The sequence below is a fragment of the Enhydra lutris genome, unplaced genomic scaffold, assembly GCF_002288905.1.
Source record: "Enhydra lutris kenyoni isolate GAN:26980312 unplaced genomic scaffold, ASM228890v2 scaffoldscaffold37, whole genome shotgun sequence".
NCBI classification, from domain to species: domain Eukaryota; kingdom Metazoa; phylum Chordata; class Mammalia; order Carnivora; family Mustelidae; genus Enhydra; species Enhydra lutris.
The window spans coordinates 31,358,503-31,378,070 of NW_019154121.1; the positions used below are offsets into that span (position 1 = coordinate 31,358,503).

The 19,568-nt window shown below is 55.8% G+C and overlaps 1 protein-coding gene across 1 annotated transcript in view; it reads right to left on the reverse strand.

The window, feature by feature from the left end:
- The window catches only part of LOC111154447 (protein tyrosine phosphatase, receptor type N2), a 650,145-nt gene that overhangs the window by 56,998 nt on the left and 573,579 nt on the right, over positions 1 to 19,568 (reverse strand). The window contains exon 15 of the mRNA XM_022514054.1: positions 866 to 1,013. Within this exon, the coding sequence (XP_022369762.1) occupies positions 866 to 1,013 (148 nt within the window). The remainder of the gene's footprint in view (positions 1 to 865; positions 1,014 to 19,568) is intronic.

Genomic DNA, 19,568 nt, shown 5'->3' on the forward strand with positions numbered 1-19,568 from the left:
CCTCCAAAACGTCAGCTGACCAAGAACATTTTCCTACGTTTGAAGTGTGCCCGACGGCTCCGCCTGCAGTTCCTGGGACGGGGACTGGGTCACTCGCGCACACGTCGGCCGCGCACGCGGGCGGCCTTCCGAGAGCGTCTGTTTCTGGCAGCCACTTGGGTCCCAAGCGCACCTCGCACGCCTGTCCTCTCCGCAGGGGTCCTACCTTCGTCAGGCTCGAGCCTGGCCTGAGACCTGCTGGAACACGGGAGCTTGCTGCGTTTCTTAGCCGCGTGGCTGAGAAAGGATCCTGGCGGCCAGGCAGGGGCAGGCCAGGCCGGTCTGTTTCTGGCCTCTGCGTGGGCCTGTCCGTCTGTCCGAGTCACACCACATACAACACGTAATCTAAGACCGTCTCCTACTGGATGCGAGTTGATTAAAGCGCTGGTCTCTGTGTCTGCTTCCTGGTGCTGGTCTGTGCAGAGTCGGGCTCTCCGTGACGCGGTCTCGGCACGCGGGAGGCTGGCGGGCATCTGCGGACCCTCCCCCACCCCGGGCCCACAGCGCTGACTGTCCTCAGGGCTCAGAGCTTCCCAGGACGACGGGAGGATCGCAGTCAGACGAAGGGGAGGCTCCACGAGGCTAAGAAACGAGTCTCAAACCGCACAGCAGCAGCACAGACGGCAAGTGTTCACTGGGGCCCACACGCCCTCAAACCAGGGCTGTGCCCCTGGACCACAGCGGAATCCACCGACTCCGTCTCCCGGCTGGGGACGGCTCCCCAGCCACGAGAGCCCCCAGAAACCCAAGCAAGCAGGGGACGGCGCAGCGGGCCCGCTTGGCCCGAGTTCCCCTCCCCCGGCCCGGAGCAGGGCCCGGTACGTACAGGTCAGCACCGCCGGAGAGCGGTTCTTGGGCACGTTCTCCTCCCTCTGGGCCACGAGCGAGCTGTTGGGCTCGGCCTGGTAGACACAGAGCGCCTCCCACTCCTTCTCCAGCCGGTTCTTGTTCTTCAGGTGGTCCTCCATGTAGGCCTGGAATGGAAAACAGAGACTCAGCGATGGCCGCGGACGGTGGGTCCTTGGTGTGACCCGGGCCACAGGGCGCAGCCCACGCCTCCCTGTGCGCACGTGTGAGGAAGCGGTTCCCCGCGGACCCGGGAAACGCACAGGCCCGCGGGACGCACAGGGCAGGGCGGGCTATTTACCTGTTTCGCTGGTTGGTTCCCGGGTGTTCGCGGCGTGTGTGTTCCAGGGGCAGAGCCCGGCGTCAGGAACACCCGGGCATGGCGTGGCCCTGTTGGCTATTACCAACCGACGGGCAAAGTGAAGGACGCGCCACAGACCAGATCTGATCAGCCGACCCGAAGCCAGTGTGGACAATGTGTCCACACAGACGCCATTTTCCTTGTAACTGACCTACTTTTCTGAATCAAGTGGGTGTGAGGCACTGAAGATACGGGCTGCTCTGACGTGTGCCGGCGTTAACCAGCGTGGGGTGGCCACAGAAGACAGAACAAAACCGAAACCCAGAACAACGGAACCGACGTCCTGACCCTCGGCTGCTCAGATCTTAATCTTTCCGGGCACTTGTCTGTCAGCGGCGATGGCCGGAAGTGGATGAGGAAATGCTTCCAGAACATTCCCTCCCACAAAGACAGCCCTGTCTGTGCATTCTCACCAATTTGTGTAGCTGAGAAACCACCGTGGCTTTAAGGAAAAGCATTGCAAAGGACCAAACCCCAGCGGTTTTATTGTGCCCAACAGAAATACTGGTCCCACTCTGGGACGCCGTGTTTGTGGGTCTCTGGTGTCACGTGTGGACACAGGTGTTCAGCTATGTCCACACACAAAATGCGACACACGCACATGAGTCTGGGTCCCTGGTGGTTAGGCACCCCCACACCCGTGAGGGTTGGCCCCGACCCCCTGCCAGCCCCTGCGTCCTCTCACTGTGGGGAAGCACGCATGTCCGGCCCCATGCAGGCCAGGACAGGATTGCCCGTGCCTCCCCCCGGCTGACTGGGCTCAGGGGCACTACCTGTTGGACTAGAGCTGACTCGGATTGGTTTGTGTTATTCACTCAACAAACAGCAGCTTATCCACGTCGGTCCACAAACCACGGAAAGCGCCGTAGGAGAGAAGGCACTGCCCTCAGGGCTGTCTGGCCCAGCGGGGGGCCAGCGATGGCTGTGACCGGCATCTGGGTTGTCACCGTCACTCGGGGAACGGACAGGCGGCCTCTCGTGCAGGTGACACCGGACCACATGAGCCACGTGGTGACATCCCCACGGCCCTCCGAGGCGCGGCCTCCCCAGGACCGGAGCCGAGGGTGCTGCGCCTGCCCACCCCTCCCCGCCAGGGCCCTGCACCGTGACCTCCGCCCGGACAGCCCCTCTGGGTTCTTGGCAAGGGCAGGAGGAGGATTTAAGTGCAGTCGTGTGGCCCAGTCTGGAAGACATCAACTGCAAACTGCCTGGCTCTTTCCTTTTGAGCCATCCTCCTGGAATACCAAGACGGAGTGACCCTGATAAGGACAGTTTTGCATGAGATGACATTTAAAGATTTTATTTATTTATTTGTCAGAGAGAGAGGGAGAGAGAGCAAGCACAGGCAGATAGAATGGCAGGCAGAGGCAGAGGGAGAAGCAGGCTCCCTGATGAGCAAGGAGCCCGATGTGGGACTCGATCCCAGGACGCCGGGATCATGACCCGAGCCGAAGGCAGCTGCTCAACCACATTTAAATCCTGTGAAACGTTTACCAGCTACAATAATGGTGTGAGGGAGCTGGGGGAGGGACAGTTCCGGCTGAAGTGGGACTGGGGTCACTGCCCTCAAGATGCCGTCTGCGAAAGGGGCGTTGGACGCCCCCTGGATTCCTGCAAACGGGTGTGCGCAGGTTCACCTCGACGAAGCGAAACCATGCCATGAGCTCGCTGGGATTTCTCAATTTACAGCAAGAAACACCAACCGGGACTGTAGGAAGCACGGCTGGAGGGAGGAGGGAGGGGCAGGAAAGAGCAGATGCGGCTGTTTTTCCTCACTGAGAACAAATTGCGGGAAGAGACACTTGATTAGATCAAACTGAGGGAACTTTTTCATTCTCCTGGCGTGTGCGGCTCCGGTAGCCTGCGTCTGTCATGCTCTGGTCTCCATTGATCTGTTCTGCTAATGCTTTCATGGGACATCATTTATGACACAAAACTGATGTAATTTCCCCATTCACGGTTTTGGAGAATTTCCTCTTTCATGTTTGTAGATAAGATTCTTGCTTTTCTTTCTTTTTTGAAGATTTTATTTATTTGTCAGAGAGATGGGGAGAGAGAGAGAACGTGAGCAGGGGAGAGGCAGGCAGAGAGGGGGAAGCAGGCTCCCCGCTGAGCAGAGAGCCTCATGCAGGGCTCGATCCCAGGACCCTGAGATCATGACCCGAGCCGAAGGCAGAGGCTTAACCCACCGAGCCAGGTGTCCCAAGATTCTTGCTTTTCATCTGTGACACGAGAGTATATTTTCATGTTGTTTGTGGGGAGGCGAGGCCTTCGTCATAAAATAATGTGTTTTAAACAAAACCCAAACCAAACTGGCCGAATAACTTAATTCTGGGAGGTCCTGTCTCTCAAGGGTGTGAGATGTGCGGATCAGAACAGGTACAGTCCCCTCCTGAGACGCAGTGTCCTCCGGAACAACGGGGCAGGTCAGCACGTGGAGAAGCTCCGCTCGGGCTCTTCCCCCGGAGTGAGCACAGAGCTGCGGGCCCAAAACTGACATCCCGATACTTCTGTTGTGCGCGCGTGCGGCCGTGAGTGTGACAGCGGGTGTGGTGGCAATGGCGGGAGGTGCAGGTTTTAAACCGCACACGTTTATGACGCAGTAGCGTGCATAGAAAAGAACGAACAATGAAGGCAAGTGGAACGAAAGCAAAAGCCACTCATGACTCCGTCACGCGGAGCTGACCGTAAGCTCTCCCTAGCACGCGCACGGCTGCCTTTCTCTCCCTTCTTCAGTGCCGCTCACTGCTTCCGCTTTGGACAACATCCACGTTACAGGACTTTCTTGTCCAAGGTGGAAAGAAGCTGAGATGAAACGTTCATCTTATTTTCGGAGAAGCCAAGGCCTAGACTCCTTAAACCCTTACCCCAAAGCCCCTGGCAGCCACCAGCTGCCACCTGGGACACGGCTGTTCTGTCTTGGCTCCCTCCTGCAACCTCCTCCCCACACCCCTCCCTTCACACCCACTTCCTAGTCCACTCACAGAGCGACAGGATCGCCACTCCTGGTCCCAGATACCACCCGTTTCAAAAACCACCAACGCAGCCTAGGCCAGCACTAGCCTTTGTGCAAACTTCATTTGACCAGTCTGCTCCTTTCTGTCTCACCAAGACTACTTCCCCGTGTTTTGACCACCCCCACCCCACAGCACCATCATTCTTTATACTTTGTTCGTGCGATTCTTCTGTAACGGATCTATCCCGACTTTGAGGTTGGTGCAAACACTATCATGTCCTTTGTGAGTCTGGGGTGTGCTCCAGCTAGCCTGTCTGGTTCTCATTTCCTACAAACCCACACTCTTTGTCGGACACTTACTATTTTAAAAGCTACGTCTTTGTGACAATCACCACATTCTGTGTTGTGCTCTGGCTTGGGGGCGTCAGGACATTCTGGCCCTCATGAGATCAAGATTGCTGAGAATGGGGCCAATGTCTCATTCACTTGGCACATGCTTTGGGCACACGGTCAATATTTGTTGGATGACTGCTCACAACCTGGAAGTTTCTAGAAGTAATTTGTACTACAGATAAACGTTTATGTCAACGATGGAATCCAAAAAAACTGCCTTAGGATCTTCTGAAGTTGGAAGAAATGCCCTGACAAGTAACGCACGGACTTTGGAATGTTTCATTATCTATTTCCTCACCTCCTTCCTCCTTTGCGGGTTATGCAGCCCCTCCAACATCCACGCCAACGGGTGCTGACAGTTCCTAATGGTCCCGTGGCCACCCGGACGTAATGGCAGCCCTAGGAACTTGGAGGCACCACAGCAGTTCAGAGAGCTCTTTCCCCAACCCTCCTCCTTGGCCCTCTGAGTCCAGCTGTTGTCTCCCCCAGTTCTCTGTCATTGTGTGAATCCATGCCCTTGGCCAGTGCCTCCCATTCAGGACGTGATACGTGCTGCCATGGATGCCATGAGGGATGTTTCTAGAACCTGTCATCCCCAGAGCTGTGAGCATCTGCTGGTTAGGTACCCGCCTCAGCCACATCACTTTACACAGTCCCTGTTACGGGCTCTTGAGTACCTCTGAATTGAAACTTCAAGAGACAGGCCCTGGGGTACATAAAGTACTAGTTAATAGTACTAGAAGGAAAGCAGCCTGAGCTGGTGGGACCCCACTGTGACGTGCACTCTGGAAATGTAAAAGAAGTGAGGAGTCGGGGCTTAGCAGTAGTTGGTTCTATCTGAAGGGCGTTGGCAAGTCAATCTTGAAAGCTACTGCTGGTCCTTAAAGAGTGTTGGGAAGCAGGACCCCGAGCTTTGAGAGGGGCTCACTGTGCCCTTAATACTTGGGGGTGACAGAGGTTTTGTATGAGTGCTGAGCGGGGAGCTGTCTAAATCTTCTTGAATTCTGATAGGTTTCCTGGGACTAGACTTAATGGGCTTGCAGAAAAGATAATCCCCAGATAAAGTGTTTGTGGGGAAAAGCCCGCAGGTTCCAGATCGTGGGTTTTCTGAGTCAGTAACCGGGACACACCGGCTAACGCTGGTCTTGGGCTCTGTGGCATCCGTAATTAGGGCAGGTGGAAGATGAGCCAGCACTTCTGAGTCCTCTGCCCAGCGAGAATGACACCAGCTTTTGTGAGCCACACTTTATGAAATATTAACCCAACCAGAGGTTCTCCCATTTAATCTTCCTCATATGAGTCCAGATCCCCATCTTGTGTCTCCTTTTCTGGCTCAGACTATTAGAACACTGGTAGGAAGACTAAAGACCCTTTCTGGGTCACAGGGACTATGGGCCACCAGATGACACAGCGTCCGTGTGTCAAACAAACTGACGGGCCTCCACGTTGAATGGGATCATTTTACACAGAATCCCAAACCTTTGGGATGAAAATGTTATTGCTTGGAGACATGTCCACCATTGTCCGGATAGCTCAAACGTTTTCTGCAATGAGCTTTCTGATGGAATTGTCAACACCGAGACCTCAAGAGTGATTTCTAGAAACATGAAGCATTTGGGGTGCTCTGGCACATGATGGGGTTTTACTAATAATCGCCAGAGTGCTGTGTGTCTTTGGGAGCTGATCATAGCTCCCGTCCACAAGGCCTTCGGGAAAGCCCCGGGAGCTCCCGCTCAGCTGGGACACAGTGGAGCAGAGTAGGCACCGGCCGGGGCTTTGGAAGGCTTCTTAAGAGTGTAGGACACGCAAGGGCTGGTCCTTTCTAGAACCAGAACTAGACTTTCTGGTTATCCTCTCCTCTCACTGGCCCTTAATTCACCGCTACGTAAAATGGGGATCAGAACACGGATTTCTCAAGGCGGTTCTGAGGGCTGACAGGTCACTCTGTGAAGTCGCTTCGGGAATATGAAGTGTGCCCCGCGGAGATGACGGTGATCGCGGCGGGTCTCCGCCTTTCTTTGGAAACAGAGGGACTCTCATGAGTTGTCATCTGCATTCTGTGACTTTACGGCACGTCCTGGGGACATTGTTCCTGAGCTAATGACATACGACACACGAGTCTCCAGGAACAGCAGCCACTGGTGCAGCCTGAACACAGAGTCCCAGGGCTGCTGGGGGGGGGCACTGCCACGGGGCACAGGCCATCGCCGCAGGTGCAGCCGCACTGTCGCCCTGAGCGCAGCGACACCACCGTAACTACTGCCGGAGAGGAAAGAAGTAGCGCCAGCAAGCCCGCGGTCCTGGCTTCGGAGTCCTGGCCTGGTCCCCAGGGACAGCGGCCTCCTCACTCAGCCTCCACCTCCTGCGGATGGAGCCAACACGAGCTCGGACCGCCGCGCCGGGTTCACAGCCGGCCGACCCTGCAATTGGGGGTGGCTCCGGAACTCAGCCCCTCCTCTCGCCGTGCTCGCGTCTGTGGCTCGCTGCCCCGGGAGGGAGGTATTGGTGGCCAGGCTTGAGTCGCTGGAAAACGCCAGTAGAAGAGAAGGTGTGAACTCAGCTGCTAATGAGACGTTTTCCAGTGTGGAGAGCAGGTGCTAACGCCCCGTGGCTGTTCGGACTCCGCGCCCCCAGCCTGCGTCCTGCTGGGGGACTGTTTCCCGGGTGTCGTCTTATGTGTAGTGTCAACGTCGGGACTGGTTCCCAGGGTCACGAAGGAAATAACGCCACTTAGTGATTACTCTGTTTCCTCACATGCGAGGCACACGTCCACACTTCGATGCCAGGTGGCAGGGCTCTGCCTGCCTCTGAACGTCGGGTGCCAGGGGCGCAGTGTTGTCGGGGGTCGTCTGGGCCCAGCGCAGGGCAGCACGGAGGGACGGCAAAGGTTATTAGTTCCGTGAAACGTGGTGCAGGTTCTGTGTCATTCCAGCATCTCCCGCCACCGGCGAGGAAGGGGTGCGATGCCCGGCCAGTGGGTTCTATCACCCGAGAGAACAGTGGGAACAGCTCCCTCCCACGGAACACCGACGCTCACGGGGATGGAGGCCCACGGACAAAGAAGTGAAACAGCCTCCACTCGGCCTCACGTCCCCTCAGCCAGTGTGTGCAGAAACCATCAACGTCAGCGCCCGACTGCCCTCGCAGGCGTCCGGACACCTGCGCTGTGGGTCCTCACACAGGAAACACGCAGAGAACCGCCGGTGCAGCATCTTTCCACAGCAGCGCTGCCGGACACCAGCGCCCGCCCGCCGAGTGAGCTTTGGGAGACCCGGTGTTCATGGGGGAAGCTGTGCTTCTGTCCCTTCTTTACCTTGGTGCCTACAAGCCCGTTACTTCACTGTGCGACAATCAAACCTTTCGTCCGAGTGAAGAATGCAGCCCATTTACATTCCCTTCCTTGTGAGAAGACCTCGTCCTGTGCTGTGAAGTCGGCGAGCAGTAGATGGACGTCTGTAAAGGCAGGAGTAAGCTGCTTCTGCTGCCGTTTGGCAAAGGGAGGACCCTTTTCCCCTTTAAAATTAACATTGCCACCTATCTTCGTTAATACATGAAAGGCACATGTTGATGTTAAATGTTTGATTTCCCGCAGTGAGAGGTTTGGATTCCAAGCAAAAAGTACGAAAAGATGAACGGAGAAGTTCACGGGGGTCGTCATCCTGACTTCGGCGGCGAGGGGAGAGGCTCCGCCACCCGCACGGAACCACTCCAGACCCGCGGCCGCGTTGCTCTGTAACACCCTGAGCGGGCACGTGAAGATCCTTGAGATTCAAATGAAATCGGACGCAGTACATTCAAGTCCCCAGAAGCACAGATCTGGTAAAACGATCAGAGCGTAGCCTTGTTACTTCTCAGCTTAGGACAGACTTGCTGGAAACCGGAAACGTGCACCCAGATCGTGTTCAGATCGCCGCCCGACTCTACCACAACGAAGCCGCGCACGGCGCCCTGCTTGGAGGCCGTCGCCTGCCGGCCCAGCGGGTCCCTACCACGCACCCAAGCCCCGCCCTCCTCCTGCTACCCGCGGGACTGCTGGTCTCCCTGGGGGGCTCAAACACGCGTTCCTCCGGCGGACAGACACACGTTACCCTTAAAAATAGCAAAAAAGCCACAGACCCAGGAAAGTCAACTCAAACCATGTTCCTGTGTTGTCAAAACGGACTTTACCTGGGAAAAGCAAACACAGTCTGGCCTTCAGCCTCTGGGTCGTGTGTACAAAAAGCCCAAAGACGTACGTGTGAGGAACAGAGAGACTTGGGGATCTAACCCTTTTGATTACATTTTAAAAATCACCGCCGTGGAGATTCGTTCTGGGAAGGGAACATTTCCACACGTCTTTGCAGTGAGCCTGGTTCATCCTGGTGAGGTCGACCAGCAGGAACGTCACGTGAGCGGCAGAAATGACCTCACTGGCAAGTGTGACCCCTCGTCATTTCCCCCAAACCCTCCCTCCGGGAGCTCTGGAGGCCCAGCGGAATCCCTGTGGGGGTGTCAGGGCTGTGTCCGCGTGACTTAGAAACGCAGGCTCACGTGTTATGTCGTCGCCAAGCCGACGGCAGTGACACAAGTGTGAAAGGGTTAAAACGAGGGAGAAGAGTCCGAAGGCTACCAAGCGGAGAGCCTTTAAGAGAGTCCCTGGCTCGCAGGCAGGCGAGGCACGAGTGGCTGAACACGGCGGCACGACCAAGTACAGAGGAACAGGCTGGGTTTGAGCCTGTGAACACTGAGTTCTCTGTTTAAAACCCCTTTTGTAACTGAAAAATAAAACACATGCAAGAACTAGGAAAATAAACAAAACCTCTAAAGAAAACATCATGTTTCCCAAAGAACGTCTGGGAACCCCCCTGGGCAGGAGTCTCCAAGGCAGGCGTGGAGACGGCGTCCACGTCCCCCACGCTTCCGGAGGCTCAGGGAGAACACAGGGGCCTCTCGGCAAAGCAACCACAGTGGGGGACTTGGAAAGTCATTACATCTTGATTTTGAGGGACTGAACTAATTGGGAGAGTTATTATAATTTTGGGTCTTGGTATCCTGTGTCTAAAACCAGGTCCAGAATGGCTAGAGATCATATTGACACGAGAGGCCTTGAACAGCGGCGGACGAGCCTGTGGGGCATTTCCTGGAATCCGTCAATAATCACCCCGGCCGCGGGGTGGTCTTCAGGGGTGCCGCATGCAGATGGGCGACGCGCAGCAGGCCACCGTGCCGGACTGAACACACACGCTCATCGAGTGCGTGCGCGACTTCCATTAACCTTTACCCCACAGACTTGCAGAGGAAGAAAACCACAGCTTGCTGAAAACTCACAATTAAAACCTCGATGGGAATGGGTAATAGCGAACACTTTCTGTCCCAAAAAAGGTTCTACTTAATAAAGCTCAAGAAAGCGGCAGATCTGCCCTTACCGCCTACTCTTACTAAACAGAAGGAAGGGGAAGGTCTGTCCTCCAACACGACAGGGCTCCGTGTGCACGTGGGGACAGCAGGAGCAACTCGGGCTCTGCAGGGAGACGGGGGGGCACCCGTGTGCTGGTGGCAGTCACGCTGCCCCGTGTTTCAGGCCGTCACTCCTCGAGGAGCTGGATGAGCTTAAATAAACAATTTTATGAGTCTTATTATCTTATACAGCATCTCAGAAATTAAGGTTCTACGAACAGAGGTTAAAATACAAAGATGAAAGTCAGGAGTGATGGAAAATAATTAAGAGAATTATACCGTACTTTCCATCCTCGTACAGGTGTTAATGTTTAAATTTCAGGCAAAGAGCTTCCTTGACGGTACGAGTGAAAGAGGAACTTCTCCTGTAATTGGGGGAGCGAGCCCCGAGCGGCATTCCTGGTGCAGACTCCTGCCCGGGGCTGGGGGCTCAGTGACTTATTTATTCATTATTCACGTTGTTGTGAGCACGTCGGATGAGACGGGCGTGCGCGTGTGTGTGCATGTGTGTGTGTGTGTGTTCCGGGGACCCAGCAGAGACTCAGTCCGTGTGCGGCTAGTTTCTCCAGGCAGGGGACAGGCCGCAGACGGATAAACGAACACGGTTACAACGGTGACTTCATAGAGCCATAAGAATGCGCGACGGAGATTAGGCGAGGGGTGGGTGCGGGAGGCAGGGGCTCGGACCCAGGAGGGGAGGCCCCTCTGATGAGCAGATCTCCGAGGGTCTCCTGCCGGGTGGGAAGGGCTCATCGTCTCCGAAATGAGGGGTATCACAGGGAGACAGAGCCAGAGAGAGAGCCCGGGGTGGGGACGGGCCTGGCGTAGTCCAGCCACAGAGAGAAGGCCAGCGCGGCAGGAGGGAAGGGAGCTAGGCGGGGCGGCGGCCTGTGCCTCGACCCCAGGGGAGCCCGCCGGCCGCGGGGCGGGGAGCCTGAGGTCTGCAGTGAGAGCGGCGGGAACCCGCTGGGGTGTTTTAAGCAAAGAAGGCACATAATGGGAAAGATGCTTTTAAAAGGTCACTCTCACCCCAGGCGGAGACCAAGCGCACAAGAGGGGCCGTCGGCACACGAGGCGCGGGGGCTGACATTTGGGGACAACAGCGGCGGCAGAGGGCACGGAGGAAGGGGCGGAGGCGTCCTGTATGCCGGGAGCCGAGCTGCCGGGACTCACTCACGGGCAAACAGGGGACCTGAGTCTGACAGAGACCGCGCGTCTGCTTCCCCAGCTGCTCCGTCTGCCGCTCCTCGGCTTCGGGGACCTGCACCTCGTACGACGTCCTGCAGCCGGGCCATGCCTTCGCTGGTCGCCCAGCCGCGGCAGGGCAAGGTCCCCCCGAGCTGGTCGGAGAAACGGGGTCACAGCCTTCATCTACTCCAAGTCAAATGTCGGGGTAAAATCCGACACATTCCATCCACATTCCTGGCATTTCCGGCCCCTTCACGCTTTCGCAGGTGGACGAAACGCGCGGACGGCCGCTGCCCCACACAGCTGTCAATGTCCGAAGAGCCGCAGAGAATCGACAGCGGCCCGCTCGGCTCCCGCTTCAAACACGCAGTCCCACAGCCACACGACCCCGAGCAGCCTGATGCACGCGGACGTGCGGACGGCGGTGCCCCAGGCGGACACAGGTGTGCGAGCGCGGCTGGGCTAGGGGCCGGGGAGGGCTGGGGCCGCGCGCTGGGCAGGGGAGAGGCGGTGCTGGCTCCTGCCGACCTGCGGCCCCCGCTGGGACGCCCCCCGCCGCCGTCCCCAGGGCTGCTTCCACGTGACACAAAACGATTCCACGGGAGGTCCGTGGATTGGAGCAGAATGATGGATCCGTGCATTAAAGTGTTTTTTTTTTTTAATCTTTTAAAGACTGAAACCAAGAAGACATCAGGTTTAGGGAGAAAATGAGACTTCTGAGGGAATGGAAAGAGAACCCCTCTGCACCCCGGAACACCCCCTGCCCGTGCTCTTTGGGCGCCACGCAGGGGGCAGCCCAGAGTTTCCGAGGAACCCCCACAGAGTCCCATGTCCCACGAGTCCGCCGCCCGCGTGTGGCTTTAGCGTGGCCTGAAGCCCAGAACACATGTGGGGTTTGCCGCGGGCCCTAAAAGGGAACCTGCCCTCCCACGCCAAGCTTCCTGGGCTTCTAGAAACCCAAACACGGCCTTCCCCCTGTTGGTGGCAACACCGGGCACTCACCCGAGGGTGCTATAAATTTAGTATTTTAGTCCACGTCCTCAACTCAGTGGGGAAAAGCAGGACAAAAAAAATAAATGTGAGCTACATTTTAGGTGTTCCCAGCAGGCCAATCATTTTACCCTTTTCAGTCTCTCCAATGCCAGCAGGGAGGCCGGCACAGCCTCGGCCGTCAGCAAATATTTGCTGTAGGACTCCCCTCCCGAGACTGTGGGACGGCTCCATGTTGCCAACCCGGGGCCCCGGTGGTCGGAAGCGGGCCCGCGTGGGGGACACCTGCGTCCATGGAGGAGCCTCGGCAGTGCCGCCGATGAATCTTCCTGGACAGATGGACCCCAGTGCTCCGTTTAACGGTTTTCTTTGAACAATATTTACCATTTATGGTCTCAACTCACAGGAGCATTCAGAAGTGGGGAAAGGCAGATTTCCATCGCTTTTAACATATTCTCATTCGTCTTCAGGTTTTCAGCTCTGGCTCCTTCCCTTGGCTGGCTGACAGACCCTCTCACCTTCGCTGGGATATTTGGGAATATTGCATGATCCGTTCCTGGAATGCATGAGCCGCTCTGGGCCCTACAGAATATTCATTCACTTTTAAAAATATTTGCACCCCGCTGTCAATGGGGACAAATGCACACAGAGTCGCAGAAAGTGGCTGTTTTAACGGCACACGCTTTCTTCAAACCTCTCTTTGCACTAAAACATTTTCTTCGAAATTATTTTCATAAGAAAGATTAACAATTCCAACATTAGCAGCTAATCCCCTTTCATTTAAAACTCTGCTGATAAAATTCTTTGCTTGTCATTCAAATAGTAAGTAATAATTATAGATTTGAGGCTTCCATCTCGGGCTGCATTAACAGTAAATTGCACGCAAGTTTGAAGCGTAAGTCCGCTTTGATACATCTCAAAATGCAATTTCCACAGCCTCCCTGGGCTATGCACAATTAATTATACAGTTAATAAGGGAACTATGTTAATGAAAGGAACATTATTCATCCAGACCACCTGCCTTTACCAAATATCTTTTGTGTGCTTCTCCTCTTTTTGTGACGTTGGTGTGCAGACAATAACGACGACCAGCACCCGTCCCCGCAGCCCCTCCACTGACGACGTCGCGGTTTTAAACACCCATCTGCCGTTGGCAGCTCCCTCAGTCCTCACAAGTCTAAAGAAAAAGTAGTTCGGCTTTATGATATTTCTGCTGATTTCTGCTTTTTAAGAGTTTAAAACGTCTGCCCACGGCATGTCGAACTCTTGAGACAACTCCTTCCTAAGCAAGAGCGCTCCTGCGACGGCGTCCGGCTTCTACCGACGACAGGCTGGGAGTCAGAAGGGACTTCGCAGAGACGACGGGACCCGACGGTCCCCCGTTCTCTCCTTCCCCATGCCAAGTCTCTGTGTTTTGCACTAAGTAAATCATTCCATCTGTAAGATCGAAGTTTGACTACGGTTTTGCGCAGACACTGATGTTAACTTTTACAAACAAAGTTCACGTTTCCGGGACTCTGATGTAGAACAGAAATCAGAACACTTTAACTGGAGAAGAAAGCCGCCTGACAACGCCACATTTCTACTTATTTCTAAGATTACTTCAGCAATGTGAAAGAATGTGTTTGCAAAGAATTTCACAAGTCCCTGTTGATATATATTAATATGCTCTTTATTAAATGAGAACATGAGAATTTGATTTCAGCTATAACCATGTCCCTTCGACATACAAAAAATACCTAAAGACGCAAGTTATTTAGAGACTTCATTCATGTACAAAATCCAGCAGGAAACCAACGCTGGGTTCCAAAGAGTTGACAGGAAACACAAGACGGGGACACAAGAGGAAACATGTCACGAAAACGCAGTCCTAGGACAACCAAACCCTGAAAAGGCCTTCCGTTAACAAATTCTCGTAGAAAAATAGGGTCTCCAAAACCAGGAGCACCCACTGCCACCTCTGGACCTGGGGGTACTTGATGGCCACTGCTACATCTACACGGCACTGCGGGCACCTGGTGGCCACTGCTACATCTACACGGCACTGCGGGCACCTGGTGGCCGCTGCTACATCTACCCGATGGCTGCCTCTCAGCGAGAGGAGGTGAGATGGAGGAATCGGATCACCCATCCACTCTGTCTACACTGGCGTCCGTGACTCAGGTGGCACTGGTTCCTAGAGCTCTTCAGAAGCAGGTTTTGTGTCTCCATGCGGTGGGCCAGTAGATTCACACATTGAATGGCTGTCCACCTACTGTCCCCAAGTGGAGGGTCAGCTACAAAATTCACACGGCCTCAGTGGTGTGACACGAGCACGGCAACAGCAGTCTGAGGACAGAGCCCTGGAGCGAGGGGGAGGGGCTGGTTGCCCTGCCACCCCCAGGTGGCAGGTCCTCCCTGGGCAGCACTGGGCACCCCACACTGATGACGACGTCCTCGCTGTGACCTCGTGCGGGAGCGCTCAGGCAGAACAGAAAGTCGCAGCGAGGCAGTGAGGTGACGTCAGCTCGCCACACAGACACGGAGATGCCCTTCCGGGCGTGGATGCGCGCTGCTGGCTCCTGCTGCGGCGCACTGTCGAGACACGCGTGCAGGAATTCTGAGAGCGCTCCTTGGGTCCAGAGCGTTTTTTTGGAGCTTTGCTGTCCTAGAACCAACAAGCTACGTGCTGCGGGCAATAAAGGGAATGGGGACCAGCCCACGGCGCCGATGCCAGCAGCTCACAGAGGACCCCGCGTTTGTTTTCCCCTGGAAGAGGCCCGAGTGTCCCTGACTTTCCCACAGCGTCCTGGCAGCAGCGGGACAGCTGACACGCAGTGTGGACCGCGGAACAGCAGCCGTCAGTCGGCCGCCACAGCTGGGAGCCGACGGGCTTCAGTCTTCCGTCGATGCCTTTGAAACAAGGAGCTCAAAGTAGAAAAGAGAAGTGAGTTGATGTATCAGAAATTATCTTCACTTCTAGGGTGAGAAGTTAGAGATAAGACTATCAAATATATTTCTAATCTTCTTCCAGCTCAGCTGCCAATCCGACAGTGGACGGCCCGCCTCCCACGCCCACGAGTTCTTGGGTTTGATGGGTGAAGTGAGAGTGCGCTGTCAGACCTCACACCACCCGCTCTCCTGGCTCCGCGAGTGCAGCCATGGAGCCCGGAGCCACCCCTGCCCACAGCTGTCTTTATCGTCACCGCAACAAGGTACCATCTGGAACACCTCCAGGGCCGCCAGCCATCAGCACCAAGGTCCAAGGCTCTGGGCAGTGCACGCCCGCGGACGGCTTAGTTTGGACGCATGGGTGTGGGAACACTTCCTGAAGCACGTAACCCCTTTGCCTGCAGACGGTGGGGGAAGCGTGGGAACCCGTCCGAATGAGGCCACTGCCAGACTTCCTTGGACAAGAGCTTGCCGCCATCATGTCTTCCTCATAATGCAGAACATGAAGTTGGCTCTCAGACGCGACTGTCAAGGCGGTGTGAAATCAAACGGGGCTGCACCCTTTCCCTGCGTTCCCTACGTTTAGCCTGCTTTAAGTCCCGTGTTCCCAGAGGCATGAGGAATGAGGTGGCTGAGGAGCCTTCCCTGTGAGCACACAGAAGTGCTGCATAAATGGCACAGGCAGCTCCCCATAAGATGAAGGGAAGTCCTCGGAGATCCAGAATGAGATGGAGAACGGACGGGTTAGCTTGTGACCCGAAGGCACTCAAGCCCTTGCGAGAGGCGGGGCGTGTAGTTCCCAGCCCCTCAGACCCAGGGTGTCTTGCTCTTGCTGTCCACGAGGGGTCTTGGGGAAACCCTGCTAGATGGAAGGTGAGGAGGTGGATGTGGGAGCCCCCCTGCCCCAGGACCCTGGGAGGAACTCATTCCCAGGGAAAGGGCTTGCTCACGCCACAAGAAAGCATGTCTCTTTCCACATGGATCCAGAATGGGAAGGCTTTGGACCACAGGCCTCAACGAGACGGAGGCTCACATTGACAATATGTGGGTAGCCTGAAAATCTCCAGGGGAGGAACTGATACAAAGATGGTCCTGGTTTTTTTTTTTTTTTAAAGATTTTATTTACTTATCTGACAGACAGAGATCACAGGTAGGCAGAGAGGCAGGCAGAGAGAGAGAGGGAAGCAGGCTCCCTGCTGAGCAGAGAGCCCGATGCGGGGCTCGATCCCAGGACCCTGGGACCATGACCTGAGCCGAAGGCAGAGGCTTAACCCACTGAGCCACCCAGGAGCCCTAAGATGGTCCTGATTTAATGGGAGCCTAGACTGGGTGGCAAAGTGACCCAGGACCTCTCTCAAGTTAAACACCCTCCACGTGGTCCCACAAAGTTCTGAAAGACGGACGTCATGGAATGCCGCAGACAGCAAACTCGCCCCCTAGACAACTCAGCAAACACATCAAGAGCAGGATCAGCTTCAGAAGAACCTGGATGACAGAAGCATTAGACAAACAATCAAATGCTGGATTTACAACGACTGAAGATACTGCGGTGGGGACTGAAGGCGGCAGAACAGTATGGCAGGCAGATTCAAGAATGAATAAAGACATCAGCCACAAATGAAGAAGTTATCCGTGTGACGGGTGGTCACACATCGATTAGACGCTGTGGAAGAGGAACAAGGCAAACTAGACAGCAGACCCGAGGGAGTGCCCTGGAACGTGGGTGGAGGGCGACAAGAGACCGGTGAAGACATGTGGAAGAGACGTGAGGGCCACGGGGGCACCACGACGGACGCTTCCCCAAGAGCAGAGAGCACAGACCGTCACACGTCAGTTGTGAATGACTGTCATTCCTGGGGACCCACGCACAACAGGGATTCTCCGAGGGAGGAGTACAGTAAAGCTGGGGCCAAAGGAAAAAGAAAGTAGGTCTGCACCTAGACCGGACGCAGGAAGAATCTGGGACGACACAGGTGTAGGGTTCAGGAAGAACGTGGGGAGACCCACAAAGGCAGCCACGGGGCCGGTCACAAACAATCTTCTCAACAGCTATGGCATCAAAGACAGCAGGACTTTTGAAGGAACGAAGGAACATCAACGAGACTTTGCCCGTTGGCCGATCTGTGAGGCAAGCGTGAGGACTGATAAAGAACATTCCGGGCCCGTTTGTCACGGACGCTCTCACCTCCTAGCCAATGGACACAAGCTGAGTGAACCAGTGAATGTCACTTCTCCTGTTTTCAGGAAACCACAGCAGTCGTGTCAGGACCAAGGCCAGGCCCGCATGCGGGGGCTCCGTCCAGCTGGGATGCAGTCCAGGTTTACGCACGGACTCCCTGTTTCGTCGGCCACAGACTCCAGCCCTGGGGCCGGACTCGGGGCTCTGAGGAGCTGTGCCGCTGCCCGCTCTGTCCGCCGCCTACTCCAAACAGCTGCTCCTCCCTGGCTAACACTGTACCCCTCAGGGCCGACTCCCCTCCTCAGTCTCCTGCCACCCCACACTTCCATGACGGACGTCTTCCAGCAACAGAGCACGATCTGGCCGTATTCAGTGCTTCCTAGACGTTCGCCACTCTTCACTGCAGAGAGACTGTAAACACCGAGCATCTGCTTCACGCGGGCTCAGACAATCTCCGTCCGACCCCTGTGATGTCCACGGGCCGCACTAACGCTAAGGACACGAGATGAGCGAACTCAACAAATGCTTGTCTGCGTGCGGGTTATTTGTGGAACCACAGGCTTGGTGCCGTGCCCCAAACTCCTTTTTAGAGAGCATTAATCTTCCACAGTAACTTGGACATGCACAGTCCCGTCGCTCCCCCGGGCGTGGACTGATGCTCTGCCGTCCCCTCCTCCTTGCACTGCCTGCAGACCTCGGAGGTCTGGGGGCACTGAATAGGCCAGAGGGACGTGCAGCCTTCTTGGCTCATCCTGTCAGGTGGGTTTGAGGCCACTGGGCCTGCAGGAAGTGCTTCCCGTTCACGTGGACGTGAAGGAACGCGCTCTAGGCCCGGTTTGGGGCATCGGTTTCGATTTCTTCCCCTCATAAATGTTAACTTGTAGACCTACTAACTGCCAAGCTTAGTGTTTGATATTTAATTTAGTTCGACAAATATAACTGGGCACCTGACTTGACTCACTCTGCTTTCCCCAGTTTACTCACTACGAGAAGGTCTAAGAGGCAGGGACACGTTCTAGTATCATCCTAGCGTTCCAAACAGTAAAGCAGATTTTTAAAAATAGCACAGCAAATCACACCTCCCCATCAAAAACACAGTAAACCCGTGCCCCCCCCCATAAAGACTGAACAACAGCAACGACGCTCTTTGCCTTGTGTTAAAACCAAGCTAACGAGAGTCGCCAACTTCCCAGTTGCGTAAGGAGCCTCGGGCGGCCTGCAGAGCTGCCTTCTCCCGGAGGGGCAGCGGCGGGCTGGAGGCTCGGCTCAGAAAGGGAAACCGGAGCTGTGCCTGGAAGGAGGAGGAGCCGTGAGTGGTTTGGCGGCCTCTCCTTCTGGTCCTGGCATAGCTCTCGAGAGGCAGAGCCTGGCACGAGCACGTTCTTGATGGCTGAGCCCCTGCAGAGCACGGGGGACACGACAGTGACGGGAAAGACTGGGGCTTGTCACCTACTTCAAGCTGCAGAAGACACGGGGTAGTTCAAGCACCAGCACTTGTCATGGGCTCGTTGTGTCACCTGACTTCTAGCATAGAGGCTCCGTCCCCCAGGCCTTAGGGTGTGACTGTATTTGCAGAAGGTGCCTCAAGGCAGTAGTGAAGGTAAAGTGAGGTCACTAGGATGTGCCCAGGCCTGATATGACGGGTGTCCTGGTAAGAGGGGGAGATCAGGACACGGACACACAGAGAGGGACGAGCGTGTGTGGACACGGGGAGAAGACGGCCGTCCACACACCGGGACAGCGGCTCTCGGCAGAACCGGCCCTGCCCACACCTGGATCCTAGATCTCCAGCCTCCAGGAAGCGAGGAAGTACATCTCTGCCCTTTCAGCCCCCAGAACGGGTCCTCCGAGGCCCAAAGACCCCACAGCAGCCAGCCACTCAGCAGCCAGCCACTCTTCTCACTGATGTCACCGGACAAGTTATTTTTAGAAACTGAAACAGTGCACCTTGCCTGGCTCACAACACTGGGGCCCGTTCCCGCGCACAGGAGACACGCGTCCTAAGGCGCGGAGCTTGCCTGCCTTCTGACTTGCTGGTGCCAACCTCGGTCCCAGGGTGACCTTGCAGAGGGTTCTTCGTTGTTGCTCTTACTGAAACTCTGTCCAGGTCAGTTGCCAGCAGAGTCTCTCTCACGGGGGGTCACATTGGCCACACAGAGAAGAGATAAGAGTAACTTGGTTTCCCTATAGTGTCGAGGGTGGTACACTCCCGTGGGTGTCCACGGCTCACGCTATGTAAACGTGCAGAC